We start from the raw sequence: 26,694 nt of genomic DNA on the forward strand, positions 1-26,694 counted from the left end.
AGATCTCGATCCTCAACATATACATTACTTTATTAATTACATGAAGGACTCCCTCAGTGGCTCAAGCATTGATAGAATCTCTTTACAACTTGCACTATTGTTGTATGATTATCTTTAAGAGTGATGTCCCTTTAAGATCTTAGTATGCTAATGAGCCAAGTACCAGAATGCAGTCATGTGACTTGGAGCCAGAGTCACTTTGCAACTGGAACACCCCCAGTAAGGTTGTGTAAATAGTTAGCTCTGTATTGTACATAATAGTTAGCTGTTAATAAACCTGTTTGAGATCTTCAACCAACTGGACTCCACACATCTCATTTATGTTGCATCAGACAACATAAAAAGAACTCATTACATGGTGGCAGTGGTGGGATTCGAACCCACGCCTCCGCAGAGACTCAGTTACTTTCCACAACAGGTAACACTTCCATGGTCCCAGCAACACAGAAACTATTATGTTCCAAACAGTATGATTATCCCTGTTTGTATTAAAATGATGAAACTTTCCATTCCAGGAGTGGTATTTTTGAACCAAGAGGTTAGCCAACACTGTACGAATTGCTTTTGCTAAGAGTGTACGACATATCTAGTACTCACTGAGTGAAAAGACTAATCTCTAGGCTCCATTGAGCCTTGTTAATAAATATTCCTTTAATTCTACATTCACAATCTAAGTTAAATAAACTACTGTGTACTTGACTCAGTAGATCATGGATTTAAGCCCCACTCCAGGATTTGTCCGGGATCTAGGCGGACACTCAATGCAGTCTTTTGGATAAACCAAGGCCTTGTCCATCTATTCTGGGGGGCACAAAAGGTTTCATGTCACTGTTTGACAAAGCCTATGCAGGTTCTCCTGGTTTTTTGGCCAATATTTTATTCCTCAGCGAACACCACGGTACAAAACAGATTAACTAGTCATCCACTGTTGCTTATGGAATGTGATTGTGCACAAATTGGTTGCAGTATTTTCTTACATCACAACAGAGATTACATTTTTAAAAATGTAATTACTTGGCTCTGAGAAACAATGGGATGCCTTGAGAACATGAAAGGCACCATAAAACTATCTTTCCTATTTTTACTGTATCTGCTCCTCTCAGCACTTTAAAGACCTGAGTCATGTCTCTCTTCAATCTTCCTTGCTCCAATGAAAGCATGTCCAGGTTTGTAAGTCTATCTTCTTACTTTGGAATCCCGAGTCCTGGAAACATCCTCATCATTGTTTTAGAACCCCTTTCAACGTACTAATGTCTTTTTGTAGGCAAGGCGTTCAAAACTGCTCATATCTTGCAAATGTCACCTCACCAATGAATATATAGATCAGAATAACTTGTTTATACTTAACATCAAATGCTTTACAGCATCCCATATACAATTAACCTTCCTGACATTGAATGACCAACAATTACCCTCAAATATCTTCTGCCATTTCCATATTTGCCAAAGAACACATATTCACTGGGTAACCAAGTTTCAGTTTCCAATAGCTTTATGTTGTGTAACAGTTCACACTGTTAATGCATAATTTCTCCTTCAATAGTCAGATAGTGCATCCCATGAGGAAGCCTTGATTCTCACCAATAGGAAATGTGCTTCATGCCATCTGTGCCCACACAGACTGGTACAAACTAAAATTACCAGAATATCCATTTAGACGTTAGACAACAGGGAAGTGCATGGACGAGGCATGCACGTTAAGCATTCAAAAAAGTTGCTAGAATAGTCTAGAAGGGGCAAATTTACCCTTTCCATCAAGAGAACTTGGAGCACAATCTTTTCAGAAGTTACAGTAAAGGGAACAACTGCGGCAAATCAAGTTTCTTCATTCACCTTGGCGCATTCATCCTCCCACACAATGCTTTAACCATGACCCACTTCCTACTGAGGGCTGGTCAGATCACCTCTCCCTCCAGGTAGCAGTGATGATAGGATCAATGTATGACTTCACTACATGGGTGGAAACTGGCAGATTAGATCACTTGTCTGTAATAGAACCCACCTGGGTTTTTATTCCAGTGAACTCAATGCAATAAAACTCTGATGGTAATGGGCGGGTGATTCACTCTGTCAGATTACCATCAATGTGGTAAAGACAACACTTTGCCCTGATAACTCCTTCAACCGCGATAACTTCCACTTTATAAGCACAAATTCTCTTTGATTTGCGGATCAAGTTAACAACGTTACCTTGACATACAAAGATATAACAAAACCTAAAAATCATTCTAAAATGAAATAGTGTTATAAGATATTCTTTTAAAAGGTGTTGATGTCAGTCCACAACAGGCATCTTGGTTGTAACTTACTCCTCACACTCTTCATGTGCAGGAAGATGTCACAGAGTACTTTACAATAAGGGATCCAATGGGCATGGAGCATGGAAAGAGGAAGAGATCTGGAGAGGCTTCATGAGAAATCAAAGGCCTGGTCAAAGAGGAGAGTTTTGAGAAAGTTTCTGACTGCAGTGAGAGGAAACTGGGTAGAGAATTCGAGAAGGCAGGGGATTAGCAGCTGAATGAGCAGCTACTGATGGTAGAGCAGAAAGAACAAGGGGTGAGGGCAGGTCGCGTGTTGGGGGGGGAGGGGGGTGGGGGGGTGGTTGAGGGTGTGTGCAGGGATGGAAGGTAAGAGGAAATAACATGGGATAGGGTGTGGCCACAGGGGAATTTGAACACAAGGATGAGACTCTTGAAATCAACAGCCAGGGGAATAGGGAGCAGTGTAGCTTAGAGAGAGTTGGAGCGATGGGAATGTGGAATTTAGTGCGGGCGGAATGAGAAGATATTGATGGAGAAGGTGGTGGGGCTTCATATATGAGGTAAGTAAGCTGAAGATCACGGAAGATGTGGGGGAGAAACTGCAAAGAACCAGAAAGTAGAGAGCATGGTTTGGGGTAGAACGTAGGAATTGAATCCAGGACTTTATAGACTGGCTGTACAACACTAGGTGGTGCCTTTACCAAACAGGACAGGGTGCATCTTGAGGTAAGAGACTCAAATATTTTTACAGCATACAGAAACCCTACATGGTCGATCTTGACTGAAACCAAATGAATACAAATCTTACCTCTTCATTCCTTAAAGGTTGTTGCACCATGTTGCCAGAACAGGAGATAAGATCCAGTGATTTACCATGTTTTTGACAGTCAAGCTGGACGAAGTCTCGACAGTGAGTATGACAGGTATACTTGCAGTCTGGAGAAAGCAAACAAGAATAGCTTATATTATACTGCACACATTGGTCAACAACTAATAATTATAGTTTGATGCATCTCCTGACCTAGTAATATATAATCCTGCAAACAATGCAAGATTTTACACCTTCAGAAATTGCATGGCCCAGTCTGGGAGTTAAACAGTATTTGGTTACCATCCTTACAGTCAGGAATTCAAGCCTTGATGGTGACTGACATCCCAATGCTAACTAACCTAGATAACTGTATATTTTAGCATTAACTCCCAAGCAGATATTCATGTTTTCAATCTAACTTTCCTATTGTGAAAACTCAGTTGCCTCTACCGGATAAGATTATTTCCTGATGGCCACCATTTTAGAAATACCTTTCCCATGGCATACACCATTCCCAGAAAGAGAGATCTCATGGGCAACCTGTTCCACTGCCCAATCTCACTTTCTAACCAGTGGCTATAATGGGCACAAGAATGGCTCAGGTGAGGATTTGTCTCTCATTTCTCTCATTTTCTCGAAGGAAGCATCAAACCAACTCTCATTACCTCCCACAGTGGCCAAATCAAGGTACCAAACTTAACATGTGTGTTGTCACTTAGAGGTAGAGTGTAGACAGGCAAATGTGAGCATTTATTTTGCATCAGATGAATGAAGTGTTAGTTGCAAGAATGCCTGGTGAATCTCAGAGGTGCCCATGCATGTTGCAACATCCTAGATCCCACAAACAGCAGTCATAGAGTCATACAGCACAGAAACCGGCCCTTCGGCCCATCATGAGATACATGACTAGATAATCTGTTTTAGTGGTGCTGGCTGGGGGATAAATATTGACCAGGAGTGCCATGGGACCTTTTACATCTGTCTGAGGCTCTGGATTTAATATATCATTTGAAGAATGACACCTCCAACGTTGCAGTACTGAAGTTTGAATTATGCGCTCAAGTCTCTCAAATTGAACTCAAACCCTTGACTTTCTGGCTCAGAGATAAGAGTGGTACCACTGAGCCATAGCTGACTCACAGCTAGTATCACAATGACAAGGTTGTCTGCCTTGAGAACAGGACATACAGTCTGAGGAGAATGATGGGTTGCGGGGAAATTTAAAATGTGTCCGCCATGACCATCAGAACACATGCATCCGATCAAAAGATACTTATGGAAGTACCTCACTGAGATCTAGGGTTGTCAATTCTGGCCGGATATATTCCTGAAGATTTCACCACATGACCTCCTGCCTCCAACTGCCCCATCCCTGCACTCCCACCATTGGTCACCCAACATGTCCATCCTCACAGTGCCCCTGCCTTCCGACAGCCAAGTGCAGCTAGGTGCTCTTCTTAACTCTCCTGCGGGGTGCTACCCATGCGCTGTAGGCTGAGGTGGAAGCAGGCTGCTGATCATGCTGCCCCATGGCTTGGGATGACCTTGGTAGCTGTCGTCTGGCTGCCTGAGGCCTAGTGGGCGTCGGCATGCTGAAGGGCTCCTATACAGGTGCAGGACCCTCCTCTGTCAATGCGGATTTTTTAGGCAATGGTGCCACTGGCAGAGGGGCTGTGGAGCTGCTGTCCACACCAGGCGCGCCCTGAGAGGAACCCTGCAGAAGCGGCAGGCAACCGCTCCTCCTCGCTTGCAAGGCACACTTGTACCTCCCTGTTCACTGAGGAGGACAACGATGTGGTGGAGAATCCAGGCGCCTCGTGCTCCTCTCACCTTGCCACTGCTGCAATGAGCTCATGGAAAAGGCAACAGCATGCAGGTCTGCACACATCTCTGGCATCCACTGAGTGGTCTGAGTCTCCATGAGGGTCGCCAGTCTCTCGATGGAGGAAGCCAAGTGCACCCATCTGAGACACGGCAGCACTGATGGCCTGAATGGTCTCCTCCATCATCCGTGCATGGGTGTGCATAGCCTCTGGAAGCTCTGCCAGATGTTCCATTACTTCTCGCTGCAGCTGCAGCAGTTGCCGTGTCGCGGCTCACTCCAAAGGCACATCATCAGCCTGGGGTTGAGCATGGATCTGGCCTCCCACAGTCCTCCCACAGTCAGTGGCCTCGGCTATCACAGCCTCCGTCAGCTGCTCGTGCAGGTCTGTGCTGTCCTTACCAGCTTGTAACCCTGAATCTAATCACAAAAGCATACCCACCGACGTGAGAGCATCGATGCCGGTGGAGGGTGGAGGGGAATGATGTGATGCTGCACCCTCTGAGGATTCTTCCTCCTCCTCAGAGGTGACCAGCTGTCCCCCAGTCTCTCAACATCTTCTGGCCTCGGCTTGGCCTTGACGTGTATGAGAGAACATAAACCCGTAAGGGTTAAGGGCTTCCCATTACCTCATCCCAACCATACTTGCTGTGAAGCTCCATGTGTTCAGCGTTGGTCACATGGGCACTATGCCATGTGTGTGCCAGATGCACCCCTGTGCACCCGCACTCATTAACTCACCCTCTTGACTTGGCACTCCTGTCTTGCTATCAGCAATTGCATGGTGGCCTGCCAACTCCAAGGTCTCCTCCTCCTCGGGGTGAGGAATGCATCCTCCACCTGTCTTAGTCCTCTCTTTAGTGTAATGTGCCATCTTTTCCTGTGAGCACTAAAAGGAAGCCTGTTAGTTTCCCCACGGAGACAAGCACAGGGCCTATACTGGTGGAGACCCAGGGGTCCATAATGGGGTCAGACAAATGCCACCTGCATACGGCCACTCTCGAGGCACCTTGTGGTGGGGGTCAGCAATGGCAGACAGACACCTCTCACTGAAAGGCAGCCATGTCTCTGAGAGGATATACTGCTGCCTCAGCCCCTTGCCACCGCCTGGGTGGCCATTCGCTTGGCACCAAGCAAACCGTCTCGCGTTACCACATACAAGCCTCAAAGAAGAAGGAGGTACTCACCTATCTAAACCAAACGAGGTCACTGATGCGCTTGTGGCAGGTTCAGGGGATGACCCCACGGCTGCTGACCTCCTCTGCGATCTCCCTCCAGGCTTGCTTGGACAGGTGGGGACCTCTCCTCCTCCTGTCCCTTGGGAGGAGAACCTCCCACCTTTCTCTCACAGCCTGGAGGAGAAGCTAGCACGGAGGCCTCACTGAACTGTGGGGCCAGCCGGGGTCTTCCTTCTGCCATTGTGGGTGTTGCCTGCTTGGTCGCTTTGAGTGCTCAGTGAGGGCAGCAGCAGCAGGAGGAGGAGGAGGATGGCTCAAGGCAGCAGGAGCAGGAAGAAGTCCTTTGTTCAGGCAACAACGAAAGCAGGGCTGGCAGCCCTTTAAAGATAGTGCCAGCACCTGCCACGGAATCAACTGGCACTGACCTCACTGCCCGCATTGCCGCCTCGGGCCTGTGATTGGACAATCCCCGCCCCTCGTGTTCCTTAATTGGACGGCCACCACGAGATCACGTGGGGCTGGCCACCTAACGCCCAAACAGACACGGCACCTACTTCTGGTGCCACTGCCCTGACCCCCCACCCTAAGGAGAAAATTCAGCCCTCAGCTTCCCATCTTAAAAGGAACAACTCTTATTTCAAAACCTATATATTGCAGCCTACTTAACTAAAACCACACAAGTCCATTTAACTGTCTCTGTACAGGTCGCAGGCAGCTTCGTTCTGAATAAACTGGAATTGACAGTGGGTGAAGGATGGCAAACAGATAAAGAATGTGCCGGAAGAATCTTTATGCCGTGACAGAAGCAGGGGTTTAGCATGTAATCTCACCATAAAGTGTTGCATTGACACTTGTTGATTATGCCAATTGTTAAATCCAGTGGCCAGTTTTGCAAAGCAAGCATTATCCACAAGTTTGCTAATTCTAAGGTTAATAGCAGAGAGAGATTAGTATCAACATAAAGGGAAATCCTCTCAACACACAACACAATTGCAGCATTAAAGCTTTTGTTTGTCAAAATAATGAGCCAGGTATAAATAATGCAATGCATCTAATGACTGGAGAAAAGGTCCTTAAATTTCACTCACTCCTGTCAGAAGGCAGATTAAAAGCAAATGTACTCATCCCTACCTGAAGATTTCCTCCTCGTCACCTGGAACTTGATTTTACCCGACAGTTTGCATATAGCTATTCCCATCACGGTATTCCGAATCACAGGAAGGCTGTTCCCTGGCAAGGCAAGTCACTCTGATGCTGGCTGACTCAGCATCAGACAAAACTTGTCACAGGGCAGCGAACGATTGAGACTGATCGCTAGCCAAACCCCATCAAACTCCGCTGTGCTACAACCCAACCAACCCCTGTGCAAGCCTCATTTGCCTGCCTGTTGAAAAAATGAACAGCAGTCGTTAAGTGGGTTTTGTGTTTTCTTTTAATTCTGCGAGTATAAAATTTGAATTTCAAATGGGATATTATTTTAAATGTACCAGAATAACCCTGCTCAGGGACTATCGATGCTGCACACTAGAGCCTAGGTACAAATCAAACAGCACAGTATTTATCTGTTCAAATGAAATGCAAGCTGCATACTTGCTGCAGAAGCAGTCAATCATCCAATGCTCCATTACTTTACTGATTAGATGTGTGCAATTCTTTGGAGTGGACGTATTTGCTGGATGAACCAATTATTTAATTATTTAGTTTCCCGCTATCTCAAGGTCTTTGTGTCCTTGTCTCTGAATCCCTCCGTGACCTCACACCTCGCATTGCCTGTAACTGCTATCTGCACTAGAGCTGCTCCTAAACACTTTTTCCTGACCCCAGACTCCCCCCCTCCCTTCGCCCCCAGTCTACCTTTGGTGGCCCTGCTTTCAGGCCTTCCTCGCCCTGCTTGTTGCAATTCTCTCCCTAAAATCCCTCTGACGCTCCCACCTCCTTAAAACCCACCCAATGCCCAAGCACCGAGGCATCTCAGTGTTTGACGGATCATTATTTTTTAAAACCAGATCTTCTTTATATTTACAAGAAATGCTGGAATCACTCAGCAGGTCTGGCAGCATCTGTGGAAAGAGAAGCAGAGTTAACGTTTCGGGTCAGTGACCCTTCTTCGGACCCTTCCGAAGAAGGGTCACTGACCCGAAACGTTAACTCTGCTTCTCTTTCCACAGATGCTGCTAGACCTGCTGAGTGATTCCAGCATTTCTTGTTTTTGTTTCAGATTTCCAGCATCCGCAGTATTTTGCTTTTACTTCTTTATATTTAGTAAGCCACGCTCTTTGCTGCTGAGTTCAGGAACTTTAATCAATCCGTACTTTCTGTTCCACCCCAACAGATAGAATTGAAAAGCAGAGAAGTTATTTTAAACTTGTATAGAACCTTGGGTTAGACCACACTTGGAGCACCATGAACAGATCTGGATTCCATATTATAAAATAGATATAGAAATTTTTTTTTTTAATTCATTCGTGGGATGGGGGCATCGCTGGATATGCCAGCATTTATTGCCCATCCCTAAATGCCCTTGAGAAGATGGTGGTGAGCTGCCTTCTTGAACTGCTGCAGTTCATGTGGGGAAGGTACACCCACACTGCTGTTAGGAAGAGAGTTCCAGGATTTTGACCAATCAACAGTGAAGGAAGGGTGATATAGTTCCAAGTAAGGATGGTGTCGGCTTGGAGGGCAACTTGCAGGTGGTGATGTTCCCATGCATCTGCTGCCCTTGTCCTTCTAGGTGGTACAGGTTGTGGATTTGGAAGGTGCTGTCTTAGGAGTCTTGGTGAGTTGCTGCAGTGCATCTTGTAGATGGTACACACTGCTGCCACTGTGCGTCGGTGGTGGAGGGAGTGAGTGTTTGTGGATGGGGTGCCAAACAAGCGGGCTGCTTTGTCCTGGATGGTGTTGAGCTTCTTGAGTGATGTTGGAGCTGCACCCATCCAGGCAAGTGGAGAGTATTCCATCACACTCCTGACTTGTGCCTTGTAGATGGTGGACAGGCTTTGGGGAGTCAGGAGGTGAGTTACTCGCCGCAGGATTCCTAGCGTCTGACTTGCTCTTGTAGTCACAGTATTTATATGGCTACTCCAGTTCAGTTTCTGGTCAATGGTAACCCGCAGGATGTTGATAGTTGGGGATTCAGCGATGGTAATGCCATTGAATGTCAATTATCAAAGCACTGGAGAAGGTGCAAAAACTATTTTGTAGGATGAGATCAGAAGTGAGAAGTTATAGGTATCAAAGAAGATTGAAGAGGCTAGGGGCTTTTTCTGGAGAAAGGGAAAACTGAGGGATGACCTGATAGAGGTCTTCAAGATTATTAAGGGGTTTGATAGAGTAGACATAGAGAAGGTATTTCCATTTGCAAGGGATACCAAAACTAGGGGCCATAAATACAAGATAATCTCTAAAAAATCCCATAGGGAATTGGGGAGAAATGTCTTTACCCAAAGAGTGGTTAGAATGTGGAACTTGTTACCATATGGAGTGATTGAAGTGAATAACATAGATGCATTTAAGGGGGAAACTAGATAATACATGCGGGAGAAAGGAATAGAAAGAAATCTTGAAGAAGTTGGGGAGGAGGCTCATGTGGTCACTTGGGCAAGGTGGTGGAGGGTTTCAATTGGTAATAGAACTGTACACTGAGTATATATTGTATGGGAGGGGAAAAAGGAAAAGGGAAAAGAGTGGAGAGGAGAAAGAGAGAAGAGAGTGGAGGGGAAAGAGTGGAGGGAGAAAGAGTGGAGGGGGAAAGAGCGAGGAAAGAGAAGAGGGGGGGGAAAGACTGGAAAGGGGGAAGTAACTTAGAAACATAGAAAGATTTACGGCACAGAAGGAGTCCATTCAGCCCATTGTGTCTGTACCAGCCGAAAAAGAGTGAGCCAGCCTAATCCCACCTTCCTGTTCTTGGTCCATAGCCCTCAAGTGCATAATCCAAGTCTTTTTAAAATATGATGAGGGTTTCTGCCTCTACCACCCTTTCAGGCAGTGAGTTCCAGACCCCTACCACCCTCTGGGTTACAAAAATTCTCAACTCGCCTCTAATCCTTCTAACAATTATTTTATATCTTTTCCCCTTGGTTATTGACCTCTCTGCTAAGGGAAATAGGTCATTCCTATCCACCCCATCTGGGACTCTCATACTTTTATACACCTCAATTAAATTTCATCTCAGCCTCCTCTGTTCCAAAGACAGCAACACCAGTCTACCCAATACAGAAGCAAAATACTGTGGATGCTGGAAATCTGAAATAACAGAAAATGCTGGAAATGCTCCACAGGTCAGACAGCATCTGGAGCGAGGAAAAAAACAGTTAACGTCTCAGGTCTGTGACCTTTCATCAGAACTGATAAAATGTCATTGGCCTGAAACGTTAACTCTGTTTCTCTCTCCATCAATGCTGTCAGACCTGCTGAGTATTTCCAGCATTTTCTGTTTTTATCCCAGCCTATTCAATCTTTCTACATAGTTAAAATTCCCCTTTCTTGGCAACATCTTTGTAAATCATTTCTGTACTCTCTCTAGTGTGAACACATCCTTCCTGTAATGTGGTAGCCAGAACTGTATGCAGAGAGGAAAGGCGAGAGGAGGTGAGCCTTCAGCTTTTGTTTTTCAAGGGATGTGGGCATCATTGGCACTCCAGTATTTGTTGCCCATCTCTAATTGCCCTTGAACTGAGTGGCCATTTAAGAGTCAATCATATTGCTGTGGGTCTGGAGTCACATGTAGGCCAGACCGGGACAGACAGCAGATTTCCTTCCCTAAAGCACATTAGTGAATCAGATGGGTTTTTACAACAATCAATGATAGTTTCATGGCACCATTACTGAGACGAGCTTTCAATTCCAGATCTTTATTACTTAATTGAATTTAAATTCCACCAGCTGCCATGGTGGGATTTGAACCCATAGAGTCATAGAGTTATAGAGCACAGAAACAGGCCCTTCGGCCCACCGTGTCTGTGCCGGCCATCAAGCATCTATCTATTCTAATCCCATTTTCCAGCACTTGGCCCGCAGCCTTGTATGCTATGGCGTTTCAAGCGCTCATCTAAATACTTCTTAAATATTGTGAGGGTTCCTGCCTCTACCACCCCCTCAGGCAGTGTATTCCAGATTCCAACTACCCTCTGGGTGAAAACATTTTTCCTCAAATCCCCTCTAAATCTTCTGCCCCTTACCTTAAATCTATGCTTCCTGGTTATTGACACCTCCACTAAGGGAAAATGTTTCTTCCTATCTATCCTATCAATGCTCCTTCATAATTTTGTATAGCTCAATCAGGTTGCCTTCTCTGCTCTAAGAAAAACAACCCTAGCCTATCCAGTCTCTCTTCATACTGAAATGCTCCAGCCCAGGCCACATCCTGGTCAATCTCCTCTGCATCCTCTCCAGTGCAATCACATCCTTCCTACAGTGTGGCTACCAGAACTGTACACAGTATTTCAGCTCCATCATAACCTCCCTGCTCTTATATTCTATGCCTCGGCTAATAAAGACAGGTATTCCTATGTGCCTTCCTAAACACCTTATCTACCTGTGCTGTTGCCTTCAGTGATCTATGGACAAGAACACCAAGGCCCCTCTGACCCTCTGTATTTTCTAGGGACCTACCATCCATTGTATATTCCCTAGCCGTGTTAGTCCTCCCAAAATGCATCACCTCACACTTCTCAGAATTAAATTCCATTTGCCACTGCTCTGCCCATCTTACCAGCCCATCTGTATAGACCATGTCCCCAGGGCATTAGCCCAGCCTCTAGATTACTGGTCCAGTGAAATTACCACTACGCCACCATCTCCTCTAAAGCTGCCAAGATCCAAGGCTCCAATATATATCCCCTCCCGAAATCTCTCTGCCTCTCCACTTCTCTCTGCCTCTCCACCTCTCCACTTCTCTCTCCTCCTTTAAGACACTCCTTAAAACCTTCCCCTTCACCTGTCCTAATACCTCCTTATGTGGCTCAGTGTCAAATTTAGTTTCCTAATGCGCTGAGAAACACCTTGGATTGTTTTCTATATTAAAGACGCTATATAAATGCGAGTTGTTGTTGTTTGAGAGGGAGAAGCCGGGGGAGAGAAGAGGAGAGGGAAGAGGGAAAGGGAGGCGAGGGGACAAGAGCGGAGGAAGCTGGAGGGAAAGGAGGGGTAAGAGGATGGAGAAGGGAGAGGGAGGGGAATGGAGGGGCACAGAGAAAAGCTGCCGAATAATTCAATCAAAACAAGCAAGGATCCTCTGTCTGTCACACCCCAATATCCTGTGAAATCACAAATCATGGCTGCAAGTGGATGATGGAAATACTATATTGTGTTGAACAAAGGTTTACAGGTTGGTAATTTAACCAGGAAGCAAACTACACCAGAATTTTTACTTACATTTCATGAGGCCCTACAATAGATATCTACAATTGGATTTCTTTATAATCCTGTTTCCCTCAGCCAGCATTGTTTTATATAAGGGATGCTATCATGCTACGGACTTCTATCCAGAGATTACCTTTGCACCAGCAATTTTAATCAGTGATAACTGCCCCTCTCAGATACGGCAGGTTACTTGCTCTGTGCTGAAATGCTCCGATAAGTGGTGATGACAAGAGAGCCCTTGTACTCCTTCCATTGGACTCCTGCCCGGCTGGACTTTTCTCTCTTCACTCTGAGAATCAGAGAATGGTTACAGCACAGAGGAAGGCCATTCAGCCCTTCGTATCCATGCCGGCCCTCCGCGTGAGCAACTCAACTAGTCCCCCTCTCCTGCCCTTCACCCATAGCCCTACAAATCTTTTCTCTTCAGATAATTATCCAATTCCCTTTTGCCACATTGCCAAAGCATTGCTCAGCTGACATTGACACCCACTAATCTTGTAGTCACCAGCAGTAACGGGGGTGGAAAGAGAAGAGGATAAAGTAAAGCTGACACTAGGTTTAGTACCACTGGTGGTAATACATTATTGTCACCGTCTAGATCAAAATCGAGACTATTGTTAGGAGTAGGCTGTACAACCCTTGAACCTGCTCCACCATTCAATAAGATCATGTCTAATCTTCCATCTTAGCTATACCTTCCTGCCCTACTCTCATATCCCTTGATTCCCTGGAATTAATTATTGAGGAATGCACATCGACCATTGCAATTTATCTCTTTGCATTAAAAAAAAAGTTGTGCCAGCAAATTGAGTCAGCATGTGAAAATAAATAGTAAACTGGGCAGCAACGGGTTCCACTTTGACACCATAGAACGGCATCTTCACTCTTCTTCACTCAGAGGGTTGTGAATCTTTGGAACTCTCTACCCCAGAGACTGTGGATGCTCAGTTGTTGAGTCTATTCAAGACTGAGATCGATAGATTGTTGGACTCTCAGAGAATTGCGGGATATGGGGATAAGGCGGGAAAGTGGAGTTGAGGTAGGTGATCAGCCTTGATCTTATTCAGTGGCGGAGCAAACTCGAGGGGCAATGTGGCCTAACCCTGCTCCTATCTCTTATGTATTTTTGGGGGTACGGTTGCATAGTCGTTATGTTATTGGGCAAGGAATCCAGAGGCTTGGACAAATGGTCTGGAGTTTGAATCCTACCACATCAGTTTGAGAATTTAAATTGAGTTAATTAAATCACTCTGGAATAAAAAGGCTTGTATCAGTAATGGTGAATATAAAACTACCAGATTGTTGTAAAAACATATCTGCTTCACTAATGGCCTTTAGGGAAGGAAATCTGCCGTCCTTACTCGGTCTGGCCTACATGTGACTCCAGACCCATAGCAATATGGTTGACACTTAAATGCCCTCTGAAATGCAGTAGCAAACCACTTAGTTGTATCTCAAGGGCAATTAGGGATGGGCAATAATGTGGGCCTTGCCAGTGATGCCCACATCCCAAGAATGATTTTTTAAAAAGGTGTTCTTATCTAAACCCAATCTAACCAGATACCAACAGAATGGCATTGTGTGTTTTCAACTCAGCTGCCCTCCATCCCTGAACTGCTTAACATCAACAATTTCTGCACCACACTTTGCAAACACTGGGACAGACAGCAATGATGTCCAAAGATGCCACTTTGTATTGTACGTGTCCACTTGATGTACAACTAAGTATCAATGAAAATTAGAAACTAGCATAAAAGACTTCCAAATCATTAATTCTGGATTATTTAGAGATAATTACATCGAAAACTATGAGATTACCAAGCTAACACAATCTGCAAATGAAGAATAATGGGATGAAAATCGTGCATTTAAAACATTGCAACTGATCTTTCAGTTTGCCATTTTTGTATTTGTTTTAATTGTCGTAAGGCACTTGCATGTGACTATTTCTCTTCAGCTCCATGGTAATTTAAATGGACAGAAATTTATGGCCTTCACACTGGATGAAATTGTGCATTAAGCCTGCACTGTAAACAAACCAGGAGCTTCCAAATATCCAAAATGGCATTCGGGTGTGTTTTCGGAAGACTGAATGGAACTGAAAAGAAAATGGCTTGAAATTCAAAGTCAGTTGTAGAAGTTTCACTAAAAATGTCTAAAGATTGTGGCAGGATGAGATTCCGCAGCCTCCCTGACCAGCAGCGATCTGAAGATTCCTAGAAGGTATTTTCAGTTGTTCCTATAATTGAGCTCTTCCCCAGTTTTGCCTTTGCTTACAGGACAGGTGCCAATGTGCTCAGACTGGACAACATGATCAAAATCACCACTAAACTGCAGCGACAGCCTCTGCAAAAAATTACTTCCTTATTTGATTATTTGGTGCACTGCGGCTTATCTTGAATTGTCTGAGGAAGTCAAAATGACATTTCAGTTAAAGCCTGGCTAACCAACCCGAACCCAACCAAACCCAACCACATTTGTCAGGTTCAGGTCGGGTCGGGCCTGTATTCGGCGTCCAGCATTCGGGCTCGGGTTGGGTCGGGCTGGACTGTACTGTTTTGTTCCGTGTTGTTTTTGTTCCAGTCTGTGATCCTTTTCTGTTTCAAAAATATGTTTGCTATTTTCGGGCCGGGTCGGGCATTTCAAAAACTGAAAGGACTCGGGCCCGGGTCAGGTTCGGGTTGGCTGTTGTTGGGTCGGGCCCGGGTCGGGTTTCAACTTTATACCCGAGCCAGGCTTTACTCTGTATCAGTCATGTACCGCTGTAAAGTACAACACCCCAACCAAGCAGTCGTGCCATAGCACTGGTTCATTCAGCTTAGTTTGCTTAAAGAGCCACTGAAAAGTGGACGGCATTTGGTAGATTTGGACACAATGATTGAAACAATGTGGAGTGCGTTGCCAAGGACCCTCCTAAGGCTCCTGCTGCCCTATCAGGTGGAGGTAAAAGATCCTAGGGCACTATTTTGAAGAAGTGCAGGGGCGTTCTCCCCTATGTCCTGGCCAACATTTATCCCTCAATCAGCATCATTAAAACAGATTATCTGGTTGTTAGCACATTGCTGTTTGTGGGAGCTTGCCGTGCATAAATTGACTGTTGCGAATACTACAAGAGTGACTATACTTCAAAGCTACTTCATTGGCTGTTGAAAAGATTTGGGACATCCTGTGGTCATTAAAGGCGCTATACAGATGCAAGTCTTTTCTTCTGTCGAATTATCTCTACAGCAATGGTGGCCAACACACTGCTCACAAGAGTTAAGGGACCATTTCCCTCCCTTAAGTATGGCTCTTTGACCTACTTTCATGATATCAGTAGTGCAGCTGTGTTCAGGGAATAGGAACATAAGAGCAGGAGTAGACCATTCAGTCCATCGAACCTGCTCCACCATTCAATACGATCATGGCTGATCATCTAGATTAGATTAGATTAGATTAGAGATACAGCACTGAAACAGGCCCTTCGGCCCACCGAGTCTGTGCCGAACATCAACCACCCATTTACACTAATCCTACACTAATCCCACATTCCCACCAAACATCCCCACCTGTCCCTATATTTCCCTACCACCTACCTACACTAGTGACAATTTATAATGGCCAATTTACCTATCAACCTGCAAGTCTTTTGGCTTGTGGGAGGAAACCGGAGCACCCGGAGAAAACCCACGCAGACACAGGGAGAACTTGCAAACTCCACACAGGCAGTACCTGGAATCGAACCCGGGTCCCTGGAGCTGTGAGGCTGCGGTGCTAACCACTGCGCCACTGTGCCGCCCAATGCCTTTTTCCCACACTATACCCATATCCCCTTACGTCATTGGTATTTAGAAATCTGTCAATCTCTGCTTTAAACATACTCAATGACTGAGCTTCCACAGCCCTCTGGGATAGAGAATTCCAAAGCTTCACAACCCTCTGAGCAAAGAAATTTCTCCTCATCTCTGTCCCATGTGGCTTCCTCCTTATTTTGAAATTGTGTCCCCTGGTTCTAGACTCCCTAACCAGGGGAAATATCTTACCTGCATCTACCCTATCTGTCCCTTTAAGTATTTTGTAGGTTTCAATGAGATCATCTCTCATTCTTCGAAATTCTAGAGAATACAGGCCCAGTTTCCCCACTCTCTCTTCATAGGACAGTCCCGCCATCCCAGGAACAAGTCTGGTGAACCATCATTGCACTCCCTCTATGGCAATAATATCCTTCCTAAGGGGACCAAAACTGCACACAGTACTCCAGGTGCGGCCTAACCAAGGTTCTATATGATTGAAACAAGACTTCGCTACAGCTGTACTCAAATCCTCTTGAGATAAAGGCCATTAGCCTTCCTAATTGCTTGCTGCACCTGCATGTTAGCTTTCAGTGACTTATTAACTAGGACACCCAGGTCCCTTTGTACATCTACACTTTCTAATCTCTTACCAATGGGATCAACTATTTTGAACAAGTGTTTACAAGTGGGATTAACACCTATATTACAAGGAGGATTGGGATTGAAGAGGACGGCCGACATTTTATGAAGAAGGAGCAGCAGACAGCACGATGAACAAGCAGCAATTGAGCAACTAAATGTTGACTGTAACTTAGTCATGGATTAAGTTCAAGACGAACTTAGCTTCAAAAACTTGTAGCTGAGAAACGGATTGAAGTTCAATGCCTGAAAGGTTCAACTGGCTGCTTTTTAATTGAATTCTACTTGACGTACAGGAAATGAACCCTGAAAAGCAACAATAGTTAAACTTGCTGCTGAGCTGAAGCAACTACTTTATTAAAACTATTAAAACTCCATTGAGAATTTAGTTGTCTCTATAGGAGTCATCATTTTCAAACAATACAAGACCACAGAGGAAAGAGGAATGTTTGAATGTGTATTTTTCTTTGTACAGTTGAGTTTTTCTTCAAATGTTGGAGGGTGTAATATTCTATGGCTCTTATTCACCTTGCTGATTGGAGATGTGACTTTGTTCGATCATGAACACAGATTTTATAGCCATCCACTGAGTGAACAAGAGTTAACACACAGAGGTGGCAAAATGTAAGAGAAAAAGAAAGGTTTTTTTAACTCGTTCATGGGATTTAGGTGTTGCTGGCTAGACCAGCATTTCTGCCTTCTTCAACCTATGAAGTCCTTGGGATGTAGGTACACCCACAGTGCTGTTAGGAAGGGAGTTCCAGGATTTTGACCAAGCAACAGTGAAGGAACAGTGATATAGTTCCAAGTCAGGATGGTGTTGGCTTGGAGGGGAACTAGCAAGTGGTGGTGTTCCCATGCATCTGCTGCTCTTGTCTTTACAAGTGGTAGAGGTTGCGGGTTTGGAAGGTGCTATCGAAGGAGCCTTGGTTAGTTGCTGCAGTGCATCTTGTAGATTGTACACACTGCTGCCACTGTGCGTCAGTGGTGGAGGGAGTAAATGTTGAAGGTAGTGAATGGGTTGCCAATCAAGCCGGCTGCTTTGTCCTGGATGGAGTCGAGCTTGTTAAGTGTTGTTGGAGCTGCACCATCCAGGCAAGTGGAAAGTATTCTATCACACTGCTGACTTGTGCCTTGTAGATGGTGGACAGGCTTTGGGGAGACTGCAGGTGAGTTACCCGTTGCAGAATTCCCAGCCTCTGACCTGCTCATCTAGCCACAGTGTTTATGTGTCTGGTTCAGTTCAGTTTCTGGTTAATGGTAACCCCCAGGATGTTGATAGTGGGGGATTCAGCGATGGTAATGCCAATGAACATCAAGGGGAGATGGTTAGATTCAGTCTTGTTTGAGATGGTCATTGTCTGGTACTTGCCACTTATGAGCCCAAGCCTGGATGTTGTCCAGGACATACTGTATCTGAACACAGACTGCTTCAGTATCTGAGGAGTCGCGAATGGTGCTGAATATTGTGCAATCATCAGCGAATATCCCCACTTCTGACCTTCTGATGGAGGGAAGGTCATTGATGAAGCAGCTGAAGATGGTTGGGCCTAGGACACTACCCTGAGGAGCTCCTGCCGTGATGTCCTGGGACTGAGATGATTGACCTCCAGCAACCACAACCATCTTCCTTTGTGCTCGGTATGACTCCAATCAGCAGAGAATTTTTCCCCTGATTCCCATTGACTCCAGTTTTGCTAGGGCTCCTTAATGCCATACTCAGTCAAATGCTGCCTTAATATCAAGGGCAGTCACTCTCACCTCAACTCTGGAGTTCAGCCCTTTTGTCCATGTTTGGACCAAGGCTGTAATGAGGTCAGGAGTTGAGTGGCCCTGGAGGAAGCCAACCTGGGCATCAGTGAGCAGTTTATTGCTGAGCAAGTGCCACTTGATAGCACTGTCGACGATTCCTTCCATCATTTTGCTGATGATTGGGAGTAGACTGTTGGGCGGTAATTGGCCGGGTTGGATTTGTTCTGCTTTTTGTGGACAGGACCTACCTGGGCAGTTTTCCACATTGCTAGGTAGATGCTAGTGTTGTAGCTGTACTGGAACAGCTTGGCTAGGGGCATAGCTAGTTCTAGAGCACAAGTCTTCAGTACTATTGCCAGAATGTTGTCAAGGCCCATAGCCTTTGCAGTATCCAGTGCCTTCAGCCGTTTCTTGATATCTGGTGGAGTGAATTGGATTAGCCGAAGACTGGCATCTGTGTTACTGGGGACCTCAGGGGGAGGCAGAGATGGACACTTCTGGCTGAATATTGTTCCAAATGTTTCAATCTTGTCTTTTGCACTGATGTGCTGGATTCCCCCATCATTGAAGATGGGATATTTTTGGAGCCAGCTCCTCCAGTTAGTTGTTTAATTGTCCACCACCATTCACGACTGGATGTGGCAAGACTGCAGATCTTAGAGATGATCCGTTGGTTGTGGGATCGCTTAGCTGTCTATTGCATGCTGCTTCTGCTGTTTGGCATGCAAGTTGTCCTGTGTTGTAGCTTCACCAGGCTGACACCTCATTTTTAGGTATGCCTGGTACTGCTCCTGGCATGCCCTCCTACACTCTTCATTGAACCTGGGTTGATCCCCCGGCTTGATAGAGTGGGGGATATGCTGGGCCAAGAGGTTACAGATTGTGGTTGAATACACCTCTGCTGCTGCTGCTGATGGCCCACAGCGTCTCATGGATGCCCCGATTAAATCTGCCTCCACCACACTCTCAGGCAGTACAATCCAGATCTGAATCACACGCTGCGTAAAAATATTTTTCCTCGTGTTGCCTTTGTTTCTTTTGCCAATCTCTTCAAATCAATGTCCTCTGCTTCTCGACCCTTCCACCAATGGGAACAGTTTCTCCTTATCTACTCTATTTAGACCCCTCAAAATTTTGAACATCTCTATTAAATTTCCACTCAATCTTCTCTTCTCTAAGGAAAACAACCCCAATCTGTCCACATGACTGAAGTTCCTCATCCCTGGAACCAATTTCGTAAATATTTTCTGCACCCTCACTCAAGCCTTCACATCCTTCTTAAAGTGCGGTGCCCAGAATTGGACACAATATTCCAGTGTGAGGCCGAATCAGTGTTTTATAAAGGTTCACCATAACTTCCTTGCTATTGTACGCTATGCCTTGGTTTATCAAAGCGAGGATCCCGTATGCCTTTTTAACCACTTTCTCAACAATAGGTTAGATACATTTAAACTATTTCCTCTGGTGGAGGGGGTCAAGGACAAGGGTAAACTTTCTCAAAATTAGAGTTAGGCCACACAGGAAGGTATTTTTCACACAAATGGTAGTGGAAATCTGGAATTTTGCCCAAAAGGCTGTGGATTCTGGGGATCAATTGATCTTTACAAGACTGAGATTGTTGGGTATGGGTATCCAGGTACATAGATCAATGGTGAGTAAATAGAGTTGAGCTACAGATCAGTCATCATCTGATCAAATAGCACAACAGGCTCGACCGGCTGAATGGCCATTCTTTAAATGTGAAATTAATAAATTTAAGACAATTCTAAAGCAGGGATGCTTGAGCTTTGAAGGACAGGCGAGAAGAACCTAAACGTCAAGACTTCTGGCTTTCATCTGATTTCCACACCTGCCTCAGCTCATCTGCTGCTGAGACCCTCATCCAAGCCTTTGTTACCTCTAGACGGGTTTTCCTAGCCAGCCTCCCACTTTGCACCCTCTGTAAACTTCAGCTCATCCAAAACTCTGCTGTCCATATCCTAACTCGCACCAAGTTCTGTTCATCCATTGCCCCTGTGCTCACCGACCTCCATTGTCCCCCGCTCTTAATTTTCAAAACTCTCCACAGATTTGCCCCTCGCTATCTCTGTATCTTCCTCCAGCCCCACAACTCTCCACAATTGGTGTGCTCCTCTATTTCTGGTCGGGATTTTAACCATTCTTCTATTGGAGGCCATGCCTTCAACTGCTAAAGCCCTGAGCTTTGGAAATCCCTACCTATCCCTCTCCGCCGCTCTACCCCACTCTCCTTGTTTAAGATGCTCCTAAAACCTACCTCTTTGACCAAGCTTTTGGTCAAAAACTCAGAATGGTTACAGCACTGAACGAGGCCCTTTGGCATCTTGTATCTGTGTCGTTCTATGCAAGAGTAACTCAGCTAGTCCCACTCCCCCGCCCTTTCCCCCTGGCCCTGAAATTGCTTTTCTCTTCAGGTAATTATCCAATTCCATTTTGAAAGCCACGATTGAATCTGCCTCCACCACACTTCCACCAATGGGAACAGTTTCTCTCTATCTACTCTGTCCAGACCCCTCATGATTTTGAACTCCTCAATCAAATCACCTCTCAATCTTCTCTCCTCTAAGGAGAACAGCCATCTGTCCTAATATCTCCTAATGTGGCTTGGTGTCCAACTTTGTTTGATACTGTTCCAGTAAAGCGTCTTGAGATGTTTCACTACACTACGCTATATGAATACAAGTTGTTGTTGTTGTTTTTGTAATAATTGGGCTTTAGCAAGTGGAGTAAGCTAGTGGGGTGGCGGGGGGGGGGGGGGGGGGGGGGGGGAAGAGAGAATCTAAATTGTCCTGAGATGACACAAGCCTTGTAAGGGGCAACATTCTGACTTTGTGTTGTTGACAGGGAGTCTCGCCCGCTGGAATCGTATATTGTGTGGACATGGTCATGGAGGGATTTGAAAACAAGGCCGGAAATTCCAGTGAGATAGAATGGCTGCAGAGTTAGGCTTTTCATTGACATACAGTAGCTGAGGCCCCAATTCGCACTGGCTGCGTTTTATTTTCTTGGAGTTCATCCAGATGCTTCCCCGCAGGATTAAATAATTTGGAAATGAGGAGAGACTAAATAAGTAATCAGCTCATAAGAAGTCTACATTAGTGCTCAAATTATAGAATAACTGGTTGCTAGGCTACCACTGAAAGGATGAAGGGAAGCTTTTATCAGCCTTAAAGCTTTTTGAAGTTGTGGTTACGATCACTCTGGGAATTGGTTGCTCTTCTCTTTTTCTGGGAAAGATAATTACGAGATGCATATAGTTCTGGAGTTCAGTCCTCGCACATCATTTGATCATTGATCATAGATGTTGAGTGCCAAAGTGCCAGGGGATCTTTTACTTCCACCTCAACTAACACTTAGGGCCTCAGTCTAAAATCTCACCCAAAGGAAGATGTTCCTGGCATTGCAGCACTCCGTCAGAATGCAAAGTTACCTTGGATAGCACTACTCATCTATCGAGTCAGACAGTCACGGGTGCACGTCCCAGTCCAGAGATTTGAGCACATAATTTCTGCTTACCCTCCAGTGTGGTACTGAGGGAGTGCTGCACTGTTGGACGAGCCGTCTTTCAGATAAGGTGCTAAACAGAGGCCCCGTCTGCCCCTTCAGGTGGATGTAAAATATCCCACGGCACTATTTTGAAGAAGAGTAGAGGAGTTCGCCCCGATCTCCTGGCCAATATTTATCCCTCAATCAACATCACAAAAACAGATGATTTGGTCATTTTCACATTGCTATTTGTGGGAGCTTGCTGTGCACAAACAGGCTGCTGTGTCTCCTACATTACAATGGTGACTTCACTTCAAAAGTACTCCATAGGCTGTAAAGCACTTTTAGGATATGCTGAGGTTATGAAAGTTGCTATATAAATGCAAGTCTTTACTGCTCAATCGTGCATTAAAAGGTACATTTAGTTTGTTCTCCTCTCTGGACTCTCTCCAATGCATCAGAGTCCTCCTGATAAAGGGTGCCCCAAACTTGACTTTGTAATATAAAGGGCTAACTCGTCAAATTGGACATCTGAGTGTCCGCAGGAATGTAGATTGGAAGGTTTTGGGAGATTGTGGATCTATTACACTAATGGACAGAGCACCCAACTGTGGAATTACCCTTAGAAAGGTGTTAAAACCTTTCACAACTCATTAGGAAGATGATATGTTGGAGCAGAGTGGGATGCAGAGCCATTTGATACAGATTTAATCGGGCTCTTCCTGAAATTGAGGAGACAAATAATTAATGTGTCCACCATAGAGCAGTTTAAACACTTCTCACATTTCAGCTTGCCAGTAAATTTGTGTTATCGATGCACTTGAGTTTCACTCGATTGTATTTCAATAGTTCCGTGACCCATGTAAGTAATCCTTCTGCCATGTGCTGCATGGCTTTTCAAAATAGCAACAGAAATCACAATCTCTCTTGAATCTTTTTGCAAAACATTTTACAATAAACATATTTTAAGTGGATTAAGAGAACCTTTTAAACTCAGCATCAAGTGTTCTTGTAGTGTGTCCGAGTATTTGGTTAGTAGAATGTTAGTAGTAAGAGATTCACATTAGTGTCACAAAAGCGTTCAACAGCTGGTTAAAAATCACTTCCTTCTCGTGCTCTATGTTTTCTGATGCCCCATTCTATACTCATAAATCCTTCGACAACATGCAACACCTCACATCTATCAACATTACAGCATGCCTGATAAATCCCAGTCCATCCATTTCATTACCCATACTCCTACTAGTTAAAAGAAAAAGAAAGTCTTGCACTTAAACAGCACTTTTTACAACCTCAGGGACATTCCCAAAGCACTTTACAACCAATGAAGTACTTTTGAAGTTCAGTCACCGTTGTAACGCAGCAAATGCAGCAGTCAATTTGCATTCAGCAAGATCCCACACACAGCAATGTGATAAGGACCAGATAATTTGTTTTTTAATAGTGTTGGTTGAGGGATAAATATTGACCGGAACACTGGGGATAACTCCCCCCAATCTTCTCTAAAGTAGTACCATGGGATCTTTTACATCCACCTGAGAGGGCAGACGGAGCCTCGATTTAATGTCTCATCTGAAAGGTGGCACCTGCAACTGTGCAGTGCTCCTTCAGTACTGCACTGTAGTGTAAGCTGAGATGTTGTGCTCAAGTCTTTGGAGTGGAACTATGAATCCACAGGCTTCCGACTCAGAGAGTGCTACCAACTGATCCCAGGGTTAGTCACAAAAGCACTCTGACCTCTCTGTCCTCGGCCTCCTACATGTTCCAACGAAGCTCAACACAAGCTCGAGGAACTGCACCTCATCTTTCGATTAGGCACGTTACAACCTTCCGGACTCAACATTGAGTTCAACAATTTCAGATCATGCCCTGCCCCCTTTTTGCAGATGGCAGCTATTGGTGTTGATTCTGCTTTTCCCATTTACACCTCCTCTAGACACATCCTTTGTTTCTTGACCTTCCCTATTGCCATCTTCTTTTACCTTGCCCCATCACTCCTTTTGTCATTTAATCTCTTCTGTCTTCCACCCTATCACTGACCTTCCCATTTGTTCTTTCCTCCCCTCCCCCTTTCCCTGCCTGGCTTAAAAATTGTTACCTTTTTAAAAACTCCCGGTTTTGACGAAACGTCACTGACCTGAAACGTTAACTCTGCTTCTCTCTCCACAGATGCTGCCAGACCTGCTGAGTATTTCCAGCATTTTCTGTTTTGATTTGACACGTGGTCAGCTAGTAACATAGTTTCAATGACATCAGCAGAATTGACAATATTATTGTACCATCCTCCACCTCATTTTTGAATCCTGCCAATGACGCAAAATAGAAAAAACAGTAGGAAAGCTTAAATAAAATCAGAAAATGCTGGAAATGCTCAGCAGGTCAGGCAGCATCTGTGGAGAGAGGGGGAAGGAGAGGAGAGGGGAAAGGAGAGGAGGGGGAAGGAGAGGAGAGAGGGAGGGAGAGGGAGGAGAGGGAAAAAGAGGAGAGGTGAAAAGAGAGGAGGTGGAAAAATAGGAGGGGGAAAGACAGGGAGAGGGAGAAAAAGAGGGGAGAAGTAAAGAGAGGAGAAAGGGAAAGAGGGAGGAAGATAGACGAGCGAGAAAAAAGAGGGATGGGTTAAGAGAGGGGAGGGAGAAAAAAGAGGGGAGAGAAAAGAGAGGAGGGGGGAAGAGGAGAAATGGGAAATGGCTGCCAGCATCCTGGGCCAGCTGAAGTTGCCGAGAGCCTTGTGGATGAAGCTAGGTTCCTGCCCTATGTCCCATTTCACCTCCCAGCTCACCTCCATCCTCCATCGTGCTGTCTGGACTGATGAACAAGCTGCAGATGGTGTAACCATGGATCTCTTGCTTTCCATCCCACCCCCTTCCTTCAGACCAACCTCCCTCTTCAGATTCCGGCTTTCAGACACCCAGGAATTGCCACCTGCTCAGCCATAGCAGTCCCAGGAGAAAGAGAGGGAGCAACAGCACAGCACTGAGGAAGAGGCCCTGTCACTTGATCTGACACTCACAGCCACCAGCTCAGATACAGGCACTGTTTGTACCTTCCAGGCTAGTATAGAGTTGGGATCAGCTCGTGGTGAGTCACTGGGCACTAGTGAGCTGAAGCCAGGAGAGGAGTAAAGAACAGTTTGTTTGCCAGCTGACCGGAGGATGAGATTGCAGACGTGTTCTGCTGCAGAGGATCTCGATGGGTCAGCATAGAGCATGGCTACCCGACCCAAACCCGACCCGAACCAGACGGGACCCGACTACATGTGTTGGGTTCGGGTTGGGCCGGGTCACTCTTCTGGGTCCGGCATTCGGACTCGGGTCGGGTCGGACACCGTGACAGCCAGGACGTCAAGGCGGGAAGCACTCCGCACTAGTCTGCAGTGAGCGATTCCATCCAAGCTAGAGCACAACCTACCAGTGAATAGGTCGGGTCCGGTTGGGCGCGGGAAAAAAAAACTGAAAGGACTCGGGCCGGGTCAGGCTCGGGTCGGATGTGGTTCTGTAGGGCTCGGGCCGGGTTTCATTTGCAGACCCGAGCAGGCCTTTAGGTCACCATGCAGCAGAACATTGATGGGCATGCACACCGAGATGCCGGGTGCATTGGCTGACCTGCCAGTCGGCCTCCTGTCACTGTCAAGGATCATGGAGGAATTCAGTTCCAACTTGGCAGAGGGCATGGCACGGAGTTTGCCCATTCTGCAGACATGCTCCGTCTCTCTGTCATGCTGCAGACCCAGAGGCACTGCCACTGCTGCCCCCATACCTATTGCAGCCTCTGTGTGGACAGACCAGAAGATCCTCTGCTGTGTTGTGATGGTGCAGCAACACTCTTTGGCCAATCCAGGAACTCACTACAACATCTGCAGAACAATCCCGAGTACTTCCAGACACTTTGCAATAGCAGATGTTCTCCAAAATTACCCTTTAAATAACACTAGTTCAGGGCCCGTCTTGCAGTTCAACACTTGCTCTTTGTACAATGTCATGCAGATTCATTTCCTGCATGCTGCAAATTCTGGCATCATATCAGCCAGTTAGGGTTGTGTGATCTCAGGCGTTTTTTATTCATTTATGGGATGTGGGCTTCGCTGGCCAGGCCAGCATTTATTGCCCTTCCCTAATTGCCCTTGAGAAGGTGGTGGTGAGCTGCCTTCTTGAACGGCTGCAGTCCATGTGGGGTAGGTATACCCACAGTACTGTTAGGGAGTTTCAGGATTGTGACCCAGCGACAGTGAAGGAACGGCGATATAGTTCCAAATCAGGATGGTGTGTGGCTTGGAGGCGAACTTGCAGGTGTGGTGTTCCCATGCATCTGCTGCCCTTGTCATTCTAGTTGGTACAGGTCACGGGTTTGGAAGGTGCTGTCTAAGGAACCTTGGTGCATTGCTGCAGTGCATCTTGTAGATGGTACACACTGCTGCCACTGTGCGTTGGTAGTGGAGTGAATGTTTGTGGATGGGGTGCCAAACAGGCGGGCTGCTTTGTCCTGGATGGTGTTGAGCGTCTTGAGTGCTGTTGGAGCTGCACCCATCCAGGCAAGTGGAGAGTATTCCATCACACTCCTGACTTGTGCCTTGTAGATGGCGGACAGGCATTGGGGA

At 45.7% G+C, this 26,694-nt stretch overlaps 1 protein-coding gene across 1 annotated transcript in view; it reads right to left on the bottom strand.

Annotated features, from left to right (window-relative positions):
• rassf3 (Ras association domain family member 3) overlaps positions 1 to 26,694 on the bottom strand; it is a 183,354-nt gene that overhangs the window by 114,010 nt on the left and 42,650 nt on the right. The window contains exon 2 of the mRNA XM_068050333.1: positions 3,070 to 3,197. Within this exon, the coding sequence (XP_067906434.1) occupies positions 3,070 to 3,197 (128 nt within the window). The remainder of the gene's footprint in view (positions 1 to 3,069; positions 3,198 to 26,694) is intronic.

Source organism: Heterodontus francisci, chromosome 18 (genome assembly GCF_036365525.1).
Source record: "Heterodontus francisci isolate sHetFra1 chromosome 18, sHetFra1.hap1, whole genome shotgun sequence".
NCBI lineage: Eukaryota > Metazoa > Chordata > Chondrichthyes > Heterodontiformes > Heterodontidae > Heterodontus > Heterodontus francisci.